Source organism: Artemia sp. Qi Xiang Cuo, chromosome 9 (assembly GCF_049724085.1).
Source record: "Artemia sp. Qi Xiang Cuo chromosome 9, ASM4972408v1, whole genome shotgun sequence".
In the NCBI taxonomy this organism is placed as follows: domain Eukaryota; kingdom Metazoa; phylum Arthropoda; class Branchiopoda; order Anostraca; family Artemiidae; genus Artemia; species Artemia sp. Qi Xiang Cuo.
This window is the reverse complement of record NC_142802.1, coordinates 19,408,158-19,422,111: the sequence shown is the minus strand read 5'-3', so window position 1 is coordinate 19,422,111 and position 13,954 is coordinate 19,408,158. Positions and strand designations below refer to the sequence as shown.

Below are 13,954 nucleotides of genomic sequence, written 5' to 3'. Positions count from 1 at the left end.
AGCATTGAAAAAAAGGACGAGCTCCCCCAAGCAGTGATGAAAATCATATTCCTGGGAAAGTTGGCAGAATACCAGGACTACATCTAAGTTTACACAGATGGCTCAAAGACAGAAACAAATTGCAGCTGTGCAGCAGTTATACCCTCCCAGGGCCTGTTTCTTTCCTACCATTTACCCCCCTACCTGACAATTTTCTCGGCAGAACTTATGGCAATCAAGTTTTCTATTCAAGCCAGAGAAAGCCAAACAGAGACCATACATCAGAAGTATATTGTCTGCACCGATTCACTGTCAGCTCTGGACTACCTTTCACACCAGCAACACCAAGCAAGAAATGTCGCCATGGAGATTGTAAATCTGACTACACAACTTGCAAGAAAGGGTATATCAGTCCTATTTATTAGGGTCCCCCCACACTGTGGTATAAAACGAAATGAATTAGCAGACCAGGCTGCAAAACAAGCCTCCCATCTGGGTCTGATCACTCAAACGCCTATTACTGGTCCTGAATTCCTGTCTTCAATCAGATTTAAAATTTTGGAGGTAGAAGAGGCTTGGCTCCATTCTTTCCATACCCAGGTCCTGGATCTGCATAATTACAAGCAGCCATCAAAAGAAATGTACCTCTCATCTTGCATTCTTTCAATTTGTCTCTTTCGTCTTAGATGTGGCTATGCCAAGACAAAATCAACACTATTCCATTGGAAAATGCCCCCTACCCCCAACTGCGACGCAAGTGAAGTATATGAAAATATGAATCACATCATCTTCAACTGTAGAAAATATGAAAAGGAGAGAGAAACACTTAGAACTTGCTGTGAGAGGGTATTTAAGGCATTGACAATGCACTCTGTTCTGGGACATCACACTTCTCCTCCTTGGGCTAGACAACTAAGCACAAACCTCTTAGGTAAATTTGTTAAGACTAGGCTACTGGTTTGGTTCATTCCCTTTAATTTTTTTTTTTTTTTTTTTTTTTTTTTTTTTTTTTTTTTACACCCTTATATTAGTTCATTTTAGAGTCATCACACTTAGTATATTTTTTCCTTTTATCTATGTTTTATCAGCTTTTTTTATAGTTGGCGTATGTGACAGGAATGATGTATATTGGCATTATTTATTTAATTGTGTTGCAATTGTATTTTAATTGTTTTATGACAAAGCAGAGCTGAATTACTCTGATTCTTGTTTTTCAATGCAGGCATTTGCTGCAGGTGAATGACCCCCTACCAATAGCACAATAAGTGATACCTGACATGGCTCAATGAATATTGACTAAAGTGACACCCAAGCAAGCTAGTGATTACAGAAGGCACAGAATAATCAAGTGATACAAACGCATATGACCAATTGGTTGAACGCGTCAAACCCCAAACAACAACAACAACATATAGCAGATAAAGTTAGCAATTCTTTTTTATGGTTGAGAGTTGCCACAGGGCAACCAAAAAGGACATGGTCGATGGTCTCATCATAGGTGGCAAAGAGGGCTCATTACTGTTGGAATGGTTGTGTTTTGATAGTGATAAGTTTGTCCATTAAGGCCAGTAGCATTTGATTGTATTCTGTGGTACATCTTTGAGTCTTTCCGGGATGTAAATGGGGAAAGGTTTGGTGGGCGTTGGTTTGCTAGATGAATTTTTAGGCGCCAATGGTTTACATCTCTTACTGGGATAGGTCTTCCAGAAATTATTTCAAACTGAAGGCTAGATTTAACTATTTCATCTGCCTTGTGGTTCCCTTTAATACCCATATGACTTGGGATGTACTGGAATTTTGTGGATATATCTTGTTTAAGTAGTTGGTTCAATAGTACAAGAGTGGTGGAGGTATCATTGTCTGGGTAGTCTGAATGTTCTGGTGATATAGAGGCAATGGCTTACTTTGAGGCTGAATAAATTATAAGAGGGGTGTTTCTTGGAGGGTTTGACATCTTTATAATGGTTTCCAATGCAATGATGATGGCAGCTATTTCAGCTGTCATGATACTCACATCATTTTGGAGCCTTTCTGCAGCTGCTATACCAGAATATAGGAAGTGAACTCCACAAGCAGTCCTGGATTCTGTTTTTGAGCCATCCACAAAAATTGGGAAGTGGTGGATATATCTCTGAGACTCAAATTCAGGGAACAATGATTTTACATAGGCAAGGGAAAGATCTGCTTTAATAGCTGGCGCAAACAAAAGGTTCACTTCTGGGTAGTGGTTAGCCCAGGAAGGTATCCAGGGGTATATTTGAAATAAAGAAGATGAAGGTATGGGGAAGGTCATTTGGGTGGTTGCAAATTCCCATGCAAGGCCCCTAGACACCAGGATTTCTTAGCCAGTTATGTAATCTATGGGAACTGTTACCTTCAATTTTTGTAAAGTAGGCAAGTAGGATGTCTCTGCGCATGGCAATAGAGGTGAGACCACTTTTGCTGAGGAGGAAGTTGGTTTTGGTGTGATTTCTGAGGCCAATTATAGCACAGATCATAGTTTTCTGGACAGTCTCCAGACTGCATAGTAGGGTTTTTGAGCATGAGCCATAGAAAATTAGTCCATAATCAATCTGAGATCTGATATAAGTCTGAAAAAAATTTATTAGTTTTTTCATGGCAACCCCAATGCATATTGAGTAGCCTTTGTAAGATGCGCATTTTTCTGAGGCATTTTATTCTCACATTTTCAATGTGGAGCCTGAAAGTTAGTTTTTGGTCAAGGGTGAAGCCAAGAATATTTGATGCGTTGTTGCTCTTGGATGACAACACCATTAAGGTTAGTAGGGCAGATTGGGGGTTTCTCTTATTATGAAACTGTACTATAGCTGATTTTGATGGGGTGGTGGGTAGGCATGAATTGTTGGAGAAACATTCAAAGGCATAAAGCAACTTTTGTAACTTAGATTGGGCCAGTTCAAATTTATTTGAGGTAGACCATAGGACTATATCATCTGCAAACTGAATATTTGTATGTGGTAGGTTCAGATCCCATAAATATAACAAGAACAGGAGACAGCACCTTGAGGACAGACTTTTGAGACTGACTTTTTAGAAATGATGCAGGAATTTACTTGGAGAACGAAAGAGCGTTTGGATAGATAACTTTTAAAGAAATTCACTACAGGTAGTGGGAAACCCATTTTTGATTATTTTTGCAGTAGGAGTTGATGTTGGATATTAACATATGCATTTTGGAAGTCCAAAAAGGCTGCAACCAGGATTTGGTTATCTTACAGACACTCAGATATGGCATTGGTTAAGCAAACAAATGCGTCAATGGAAGAATGGTATTCCCTAAATGCTGTTTGGGTATGTGCGATGAGGTGGTTAGACTCAGCAAACCAATACAATTGGGAATGAATTATTTTCTCATATAATTTTCCCAGAACTGAGGTAATCATAATAGGTCTGAAGGAGTTGGGGTCTTCTTTGGGTTTATTTTGTTTTAATATAGGGATGATGAGTGATGTTTTCCAAGCAGATGGGAAGAAGGAATTGCTCCTGGCATTGTTGAAGAGAGATAAGAGTACTTTTTTAAAGTCTATTGGAAGGTGTTGGAGCAAAGATGGATGGATCTGGTTGTGGCTACAAGATGTTTTGGGTTTAATTGAATTGATTGCTTTATTCAGCTCAATCATTGTAAAATTTTGGAGTAGATACTGGGACCCAGGCAAGTCAAAATGGAGTGTTAGGCTGATCTGAGGTGGATTATGAGGGGATATATTTTCCAGTGGATGGATTTCTCTTGAAGGATCTGATGGCATTCCTTTTATTGTGCCAAGCCTCTTGGAAAGAGGATGTTCACCATGGCTTAGGGAGTTTGTTATTCTTTAGTGTTTTTGAGCATTGGGACTGGGGTATGGTAAGTTTTGCAGTATCAAGAAGCAGTAATGTGAGATTTTTGGAGAGTTGGTTTGGGTCAGTGGACAGTGAAGAGTAGTCATGGTTTAAGAGAATGTGGGAGAAGTTTGTCCAGTCTGCTTTTTGCCATACATAGTGTGAAATGAAATTATCAATGATGCTTGGGTCACCAATTTTTGTGCATATGGCAAAATGGTCACTTAGGAGGTTCTCTATTCTGTTGACAGTAGTTTTATTTATTAAATTTGATGAGACTAATTGAAGATCAATAGTTGAATAACTCCCACTCCTTTTAATGAAGTAGGTATTTAGGTGTCTAGGAGTCACTAGTACTATATTGGTAAATTGGTGAGGAATTCCTGTATTCCTGTATGGTAAGGAATGTATTTTCCAGCATTATTTTGAGGTGAATAACCCCAGATAGTACTATGGGCATTGAAGTCTTAAACAACCACTAAATTTGATTTTGAGAAGCTATTAGAAATAAAATTGAAAGAATCTTGTTCATTGTTATTACCATGTGGATTATCTAAATTAATTACCGTAACCTCCATGTTTGCCAGCCACAGCTTTACATCAATTGCATCAATGTCATGACTGAAATCAGGGAGGCTTATACCACAGGATTTGAGGTGTGATTGTACAAGGATGGCAACTCCACCACCAATTCTATTGGAAGATCTGTCTTTCCTTAAGACATCATAACCAGTAACTTTGAGATTAACTGATGAGTTTTAATGGGTTTCTTGGAGGCATATTATGTCTACGTTATGAGAAGAAATATACTTAAAAGGTCGGTAAGTTTAAAATCATTTAAGGATCTCACATTCCATTGCAAAATTGTGGTGGATAGAGATAACAGAGGGTTAGCCATTCATAGATAAATTTAGTTTATTGAGTATAGTGCTGGCTGTCTCCTTGAGATTTTTTGGGAAGTAGGTATTAGCCATCTTTTCTAGAATTGAGGATTTTTGATCTTCTGTGAGGGATGTTCTGGAGAGTGAGTTGAAGTTGAATATGTAGAGGCATAAGTTTGTAAGTAGATTTGGATTTTCTTCTGATGTTTCCTTTGGTGATTTTGATGAGGTCAGTTTTGCAGGTTTACTTTTGGAAGATTCTTGGTCTTGGTCTCTGGTTGGAAGGGGGGGAAGTCTAAGGTCTTGATTCCAGGGAATTCTTTTTTGTGGTTGGGTCCTTGTAGCTTTATGCTGTAAGGTTTTTTGATTGGGTTGTGGGTTTGATTTACAGAGTTTATTTGTATCCGCATTTTGTGACATGAGTTTGATTTTTGCAAACTGAAAGGGAGTTTTTCATTTTCCAGACAACCTTAGAGCCATTAATCTTGACTTGTATTTTGGAAATACAGATCTGTTGTCTGAAGAATGGGGGTCTTTGCAATTAATGCATGTTAATTTCTTGTTTGCACAGTTTGCTGTGTTTGGAGGATGGATATTTTGGCATAGATTATACCTTTTCAGGTTTGTTTTGTGTGACCCATTATGAGACATGTTTCACTCTGTATTGGCTTAGCCTTATGCTCTTTGTAAGGCTTTATCTGGCCAAATAAGGATATAGGTTCACTAAAATTCTCTAGATTGGAGTTCAGGATAAACAGGTAGGATTTAGATATGTATATGCCATCATTGTTGGGTTTTCTAAGTCTGGCAATTTTGGATACTGATATTTTATGGCCTTTGCAGTTCATAAGACCTTCCTTTAAATCAGTTTTAGGAATATCATTGTGGATATTGTATATGACAATTTTTGTTTGGGCAGGGGGAGTCCATTTCTTTGAATGAACTTTAATGCCTCCCAGGGAGTCCAGTGACAACAGAGTTGTTTTTTGTATCTTCACAGCCTGCTTGAATAGGCTAGATATTAATATTGAACCATCTCTATTGATGTTGAGGTTGAAATTAATTTTCAGAATTTTGAAGAGCTCAAGTCTAATTGTTTGGATGTTTTTTATTTGGAACATGGTTTCAGAAGAGATAGGCAGAATGTGGATGAAGTGCTCTTCTTCCAAAAAAGATGAGGGTGGAGTAGAAACTGTTTTTAATGGGGAGAAACTTGTGTACCATTTTCTCTTGGATCTTTTAGGAGTGACAGTTTTGAAGCCATCATCATCATGATTTGAGTCCTCAGAGTGGACAGTGATCATGGTTTCATTGGAGTCTGAGTCCTCAGAAAGGTCACTTGGTAATGAGGAGATGGGGCCTAGCATTTGGTTATTGGTATCTCCCTTCTTAGGGGGTAATTTCATTGGGATCATGGTTGAGATAAATTCCCAACTTTATCTAAATAAAAGAAAAATCAAGAAAACTTCACTTGATGGTCCTGTTATCACAAAATTTTCAAATTCTCCAACACAATTATTTTTCTTCTTTTTTGAAAGTTTCATTCCTTTTCAAAAAAAACAAAAGCTTCTTATTTTCTATTTTACCATAAAATGTTGGGACAGTATCGCCCTCTTGTTCTCAGGCCACCACTCAATTTCAAGGACCTTGTAACCAAGGTTCTAAAACCACTTTTTTTCTTATTCGAAATTTCCGCGAAGTCATTTTGCGCATTTGCCGAATTTAACTGTTTCCAACTTTAATGAATAAAAATTTCGGTCCTTAAACTGCTTTAGGTGTCACCTCAAATTTTTCTGTGTCAGTGGCCATTCAGACGGTTCTTACGCGTAGTTGTTTCCAAGCTTCTCCATTCACACGGAGCGGTCTTTCTTGAACCTGGTTCTACAAGACTGACCGATCATGGCTTAGCAATTTGGCGTAAGAATAGAAAGTTGAAAAATATTGACTGAATAATATACAAATTAATTGACTTAATAATATACAGTAAGATATAATTTGTTTTTATTAGGGGAAACTAATCTGCCCCTTTACTGAGCAAGCATTCCAAGTGGTATCTGAAAATGCAGCTTAAAAAGGCACGGATGTTACCCTTGAGCAAATGACCTCCCAATCACATCCCATGTATTTTGCTTCATCGAAGAATTCTTATAATTTTCTCTATCTAAAACCTTTCGTTCCCCGCATGCACAATAAGTTCTTCAAGAAAATGAACCCTTGTGCCATCCCATATTTGTGCAACTTGCTCATTCTCCATTCGTGTCTAATTTCTTGCCACTAATATTCGATGTAATTGGTTGAAACCTAGTTTTAGTTGCTGGTGAGTTGATTCAAATTAGATTATTATTATGCCTGGGACTGAGACACTAAGACCCATGTGAACAGGAAGCTTTTGCCAAGTCTTAGTCATGACTACGGCTTCGACTAAGCCCCGTGTGAATGGTCACTCACAGAACAGGCAAAAATGTATTTCTATGCACAAAAATAAGGATATTAGTAATAAACACTTGCGCTTTTCTGTGGGTAGTTTATCATCAATAAAAAAATCCTTATTAATCGTTAATCAGTCACAAAAAAAGCAAATGGGAATTTTCAGGCAACCGGCACTCCAGTTTTCAAATTTCCGCAGTTCCCGAAGCCACGCCGATAACTGCCGGTGTGCCACCGAAAATGTTTCAGTGACTTTCGGCCGCAGACACTTTGGCGTCCTGGCACGCCATGCGTTTGGCTTCGGCTGCGGACATTCGAAAATTTCTGGTGCCGAAATAAATTGAAGCTAATTTGTTAAACTAAGCGACAACAATAAGGCTGAATTTAGTATTTACTGGTACATGCCAAAGCGATTCACCTCAAAATGTTTTAAATTTACTCGTCCATTATGGACTTTTGATTATCTTTCATTCGTTTTTGCGCTTTTTGCTAACATCCTCAGTTTTTGACGTGCTTAATACTAATGTTTAAAATCAGCTATTTTCCAAAATTCCATTCACAGGATACTGACCAAAAACCTTGAAACCACGCTGAATAGTTTGGTAAATTTTTGAATTAACAATCCCCTACAGTTTAAGGAGCAGGGACTCTCATAATTCATGCTTTATTTGAATTAACATAGTACAATCTACGTATATTCACTTATAGCTCACCATCTAATGGAACCAGGATATACAATACGAAGTGATTAGTTTATATTTAGTTTTTTTATTGGAGAGTATGTGTGTAATTTTATAGCCAACTTGACTGAATAATATACAATGATAAATTAATTGTTTTTATTAGGGGTAGCTAATCTCCACAATTACCACCAGTTTTTCTAAGAACATGAAATAAGAAATTGGCAACTGACAAATCTCCAAGTCAGAAAAAACCGAGAAATGAATTGGTCCCAAGTTTGGTGACCCTGCTGTTTATTGGAAATGCAGCTATGATAAGAAATAAGTTATCGTGTAGGTTGTCCTACTTCTATTAAGCAGCACCTATGCAACTATTCAGTCCAACATGCTAAATAATCAACAGTAAGAAATAAGTTGTTTTGTAAAAACCTGTATCAATCAAGCAAGAAAAATAAAAAGAAAAATTTTATTTGATTCACCATTCAATATTTTATGAGAATATATCGTAATGTCACTTCCATTACAAATTAGTTTCTCATTTTCCATAAGGGGCTTCCATCAAAAGCAGAAAACTACCTGACTAACTGATGTGTCAAGGTACTCGTAATGCTTAACAGGACGAAAATCACGCTGGAATTTGGCGTCGAGTAGATTTACATCTGAGCTGGGCAGCCCATGACAGGAGATCAAAAGACCTTGTGCTGGTTGATGCAATCAGTCCAATCAATGAGTTCTGTAAAAGATATTAGATTCAGCAGACATTGAATGGAACTTTGGCATAAAACATTTTGCTATTGCGAGCAACAAGTGTGGTAGTAAAAAGAGTTTAGTGTGGAATAGGATTAATAGCTACTGCTAGGCCTTCAACGCTGGGTCCTTACCCTGAAAACATGCTTGGATTTATATTTCAAAGCCATGAGGCTGTCAGAGCATTCAAGGGGCGTGTTTGACTCTTTATTTCCAGTCAAGCACAATCAATTTTAAATTCTGGCTCAGTAGAGCAAACTAAAAGCAAACAAAAAAAAATTGTATAAAAGGTCTCAAAGGTTAAAGGAGAAAAATTTTAGGTCAGGTAGTAAAATATGGCGGGCAGTTTTTATTGCAAAGCCACCGAAGAAAAAACAACGATAAAGTGGACACATACTGGGTTTTTCTGAGCATTGAAATGAAGCGAATGAACCTCATGGTACTGCCGCATACGTTTAGGGTAGTCAAAGAAGTGGGAATGCAGGAAGTATTATAAAAAAGCCATGGAGAAATAGTGCATAGAAATTTATGTCAATTCCCGGGATAATTGCTGTTTTGAACATAATTTAGCCAGGATGAAAATGAATGCAACACTTGATGTCTTTTTTATAGTCTTTCATGATCAAATAATCGATCCTGGGATAATCTGCATTTCCAACCCTTAAGGGGGCTCTAAAAGGTAAGAAAGACTGTTGTAACCAAAATTTTAATAATGTGTTGAAAAAAAACTGTCTAGTGAAAAAATCGCCATATGTAGCTGATCCATAAATGGTAACTATTATTTTCCTTAGTAATAATATAAAAATGTTATTCTAAAAGTAAACTTATGTGAGTTTTAAAAAAGCATACAACCCCCCCCTAGTTGAGAAGTCCCTAGTTTCCTTCATCAATAGCTTCTGGCTAATAGTGACTCACCGACTTTTTAAGCTGATGTAACTGAAGTGTTAGCAAAAGTTATTTCATCTTCCTCAGTAACAAAGATCAGGACTTGCTACTCCCACTGACTTGTTTCAACACTCTTACAGTAACTTTTCAAACGAAAGTTGGAGATTTTTTTTTAATGAAGAAAGGCTAGGGTACAAAATTCGGCCTTATCCGTTTAATTCGGCCGAATAGCTTCTTTTTCAGCTTTCTTCTAGATTTCTTCGCTTCTTTAATCCGTTTATTGGCTCGAGTAGGTGAAAATCTAGGCTCTAAATATAAAAGAGCAATCATTTGCTTTTCTACTGAAATATTTTTAGAACTACCGTCTTATTTCGTTTTGATCAAGAGATCATGACCGTGCTAAAAATATATTTTTTTTGAAGGTACTATGTGCACATGGGAGTGAGAAAGATAGAGAACAAAGAGCCATCCTAAATTTAGGCCAGAAGAACCTTACGCCAAGGAACACATGGATCTAAAATACATGTTGTATAACCCTTCCCTTGCCCTAGGAGAAATACCCTAATGTCGTGCCAGAAAGTTTAGATCCATGCGTACATATGATTAGGGGAGGGGGTAGACAACGGAAGATTTAGCAGCAATGTTTGGCATTCAAAAAAAAATTGGCTAAATCATGAAGTCGAATTGAAGAATTAACGTGTGGAATGTTTGTGTTGATGTACATATTATAAAATTTGCTGAACGGGAGGCAGGGATGTACACCAAGCAGGGGTTTTCAGGCCCGATCTCTCTCAAAATCAAGAATGTTCAGAATTTACCCATAACTTATTGTGTTTCTCGTGTAATTATCCTGTGTACGCGCCTGAGGTGATTAGAACTTAAAGAACAAAGTTTGAGACGAGCTGTTTAAGTACTTTTTCAGATCATTAGCTAGCAATAGATTTAAGACTGATACTTTGAAAACCCTGTGTTATAAGATAATGGTACATTCTAGTTAAAGAGAGTATACTATGAGACGTACTAATTCACTATTTATAGTCTTTTCCAAGAGAATTATCTTCAAATGATTTCTCAATTCTACAAACAATAACTCACTACGAGACTGGGCCATATAAGGCCAATATATACGCATCTTGTCAATCCCAATATATGCAAAACTTCAGTCTTTAACCTCCTTTCACGCAGTTCTAGTTTCCCTTAGGTCCTTTTTTTACAACCTCTTCCCATCCTATTTGAGGACAGCCTCCTTTTCGTTTGACCTCAAATGGATGGCCAAAAAGTTCAACCATCAGTAATCTCTTCACCCGTAAAATATGGCAAGGTCATACTTTTATCTTTCATTATAGCCCTGGAAAGGAGAACCAAACCCAAATTTTTGGCAAAACAAGATAAGTTGTTTCCACGCCATACACACTGATAGAGAACCAATACTAACTTATATATCTTAAAGGTATTGTTGGGGTTCCACCCCTGTTTCTTTTCCTTTCAGATAAATGACCTGTTTTCGTTTTCTTAATTACATTTGCTTATAGTATAATTTCAAAAGACAGGTTAAATTCTTGTTGCTAAGTTAGAGGCGACGCAATAAGTAAGTTTGAAGCAAGTTCTATTTTTGTACTTCCTGGTCTGGAGTCATTGAGAGATAAAGCTAAGAGGTAGAATTCGGTTTGAATGGGGATAAAGATGATTGGCTGGGCCAAGCGAAGGTCCACCCCTATGAACAGTTGTGTAAAAAATATTATTTTGATTTAGTCTGCGTTTAGACCCCGTTCGGGGAGATATATTTTTGTGGGATTATTATGACCCTTTTGGAAGAATACAAGTAAGGTACTTTCTACAAATTGTGTACTAGTTTCCGTAACCCAGGCAGAGTAGGAATAGAGCTACGAGGTACCGTCATTATAATATTGACAGGGAGGTTTGTTACCTCCAAGGAGAGAGTTAGAGATTTTCTAGCCGTAACCCAAGGCGGGTACACCTGGCTTTAGAAAGTGGTCATTTGACCACTCGATCGCGTTATCATACCCTGGGACAGGGTATACTGTAAATCGGGGAGTACCAAACCCGATATTCGCAGAACCGGTGTGGTAGACGCTGCATTACATTGTATTCTGGGGCCGTGGCTTTCCCCTCCAATAAGTGGTGACACCCGTATATTACCACGCCAGTGGCGTTGTGGGCTACTGGTGTAACAGTGGTGGCTAAATACCGCAAACATTAGTGGTAGCGACAAAAGGTCCTATCAGTAAATCTGACATTAAAAGGATTCCGTGTTTTCGAAGAGACAAGTAATTTAGCCTACAAGAGAAGCCTATTGTGATTACATATATAAAAAATCGCAAAGAGAAAAAATCGCAAAGAAAAATCGCAAAGAGAGAAAAAGAGAATAATAAGTAATACAATTTAAGTATCAATAGATCAGGCGAATAATTAACTTGTGAGACAAGGGAGGCTGCGCCGCCCACGTAGAATCGGCAAATTAAAAGGAAACAATTTTTCACGAAAGGATAAAAAGAGACATTGGTAAAAGGATTTTCATTTGGACGGAAGACGTTAAGTAAACCTTGAAATAATGGCGGAAAAACGGAGAATTCAGACAAGATCTACGGCGGTAAAACAAAAATCGTAATCAGACGTATTGCAATTATATGCGACTCCCGCTGGAAATACCCTAGGAAAAACACCATCAGATAGAACCATATATCACTCAGGGGGTGAAATAGAAGAGATTTCTGAGACGTGTGAAGGGGAAATCTTCAAAACAAAATCAGTAATAGAGCGGTCTCCGGTACAGACCATGGAATAAGAAAAGAGTCTAAGGCGGATTGATAAAGAATTATTTACAGATAGAGAAACCCAGACAAAAGAAACAGTTTCAAAAACACCTGAAGACAACCCAGTACTTAAGAGTGAAAAGAAAACAAAACCAACTCACCCTTCAGAGGTAATACAAAAGTTAGGAGATTTTAGGGTAAAAGAAATATAATTATGGAACAAACAGAATTGGAAAACCAACAAAGAGGAATTCGAAACAGAGATATTCATAGTAGGCCAAGTAGCACCAGTAGTAGAAGCTCAATTTCCAGCAGGAGCTCGCGAAAAAGCACTCAAATAGATATGACACAACAACTATTAAATTTCATGGAGAGAGATAGAGAGAAAGATAGACAAGAAAGAAAGAAAGATAGACAAGAAAGAGAGAAAGAGAGGATAGCTAGAGAGCAGAGAGAAGAGAAGATTAGAATAGAATAGATAGAGAACGAAAGGAGGAGGAAGATAGAGTAGCCAAAGAAAAAAAGGAGGTGGCAAACAGAGAGGAAAGAAAATACATAATGGAAATGATTGCAGGGAGAAATTCCCAGGAGCGTCAGAAATCGTCTACAATAAGGTAATGCAGGCAATAAACCTTCAACCAATGAAAGAAAATGAAGATGTACATTTATATATATACAATTTTGAAAAAACGGCGGAATCAAGCGGATTGCCGAGAGAAAATTGGGTGACAAGAATACAGCCCCTCCTTAACTACAAAGCACAAATTGCATATAAAGCATTACCAATCCACTACTCAAAAGATTTTGAAAGACTAAAACAAGCCATTTTTGAAAAGTTTCAACTCTCCCTCCAGCGCTTTCAAAGGAGATTTAGAAGCAAAAGAAAACGAGACAACAAAACTTATAAAGAATTCGGGTACAAATTGGAAGATATGTGTTTAAAACGGCTAGAGTTAGAAAATTATAGAACGTATGAAGAGCCGGAAGAAATAAAAGAAAAATTGAAGGAAGTGATAAATAAAATAGCAATAGAAAAATTCTTAGAAAATACCCATTCAATTATGAAAGTATACTTAAAAGAGAAAAACCCGCAAACAATTGAAAAAATGTCCGAATTAGCAGACAGGCACACCGAAATTTGGAGGGAAACATTCCCACAAAGAACAAGGTTAGGAGGAAATGGTAGGAAAGTATACCCTTACTCAGAAAATAAAAAGAATGCTAGCCAAATATGGCAAACACAAGGAGAAGTAACATGCTACCACTGTAACTTGGGTGGCCACTATAGCACCAATTGCCCGAATAAAGATGGTAGAAAAAACGGCCAAAAACAGGAACAGTATGACGTCACCTGTTATAACTGTAATAAACGAGGACATTATGCCTAAGATTGCCGAAGCGCGAAAAAAAATACGACAATAATTACAGAACAAGGGACGATGGGGCAAACGGAAGACAGGACAATCCGAGAAACGATCGATCCCGAGAGAATGGAAAAAAGTCTCAAACGTATAAGAGAACCGCATGCGTTAAAAGCCCGGAGTATATGAAAATTTGTGCATTTGCAGATCAAACAAAGTATGTGACGAACTAAAGGGTAAATCGGTAGAAATAGCTATTGATTCCTGCAGTGACCAAACCTATGTACGGGAAGAATTGATAAAGATATCCGACATAAACTATAAAAATAATGTGGCATCACTATGCTACTATGGAGCAGAATATAAATGTCCGATAGCTC

At 37.6% G+C, this 13,954-nt stretch overlaps 2 protein-coding genes across 2 annotated transcripts in view; one reads left to right on the top strand and one right to left on the bottom strand.

The window, feature by feature from the left end:
* Positions 1–6,375, bottom strand: part of LOC148948407 (uncharacterized) — a 40,368-nt gene extending 33,993 nt beyond the window's left edge. The window contains exon 1 of the mRNA XM_089093915.1: positions 6,287–6,375. The gene's annotated coding sequence lies outside the window, so the exon portion shown is untranslated. The remainder of the gene's footprint in view (positions 1–6,286) is intronic.
* Positions 208–5,306, top strand: LOC148948408 (uncharacterized). Its single transcript, XM_089094918.1, has 2 exons — positions 208–910; positions 5,272–5,306. Exons 1-2 carry the CDS (start codon positions 208–210, stop codon positions 5,304–5,306), a joined length of 738 nt encoding a protein of 245 aa, XP_088951044.1.
* Positions 6,376–13,954: the final 7,579 nt, after the last annotated feature.

What these genes read in the sequence shown, in the direction of transcription:
- LOC148948408 (XM_089094918.1), top strand. Translation starts at nt 208, where the DNA reads ATGGCAATCAAGTTTTCTATTCAAGCCAGAGAAAGCCAAACAGAGACC. An exon ending in ACTAAGCACAAACCTCTTAG is followed by an intron (nt 911 to 5,271) that starts GTAAATTTGTTA and finishes TTGTTTGCACAG; the next exon opens with TTTGCTGTGTTTGGAGGATG.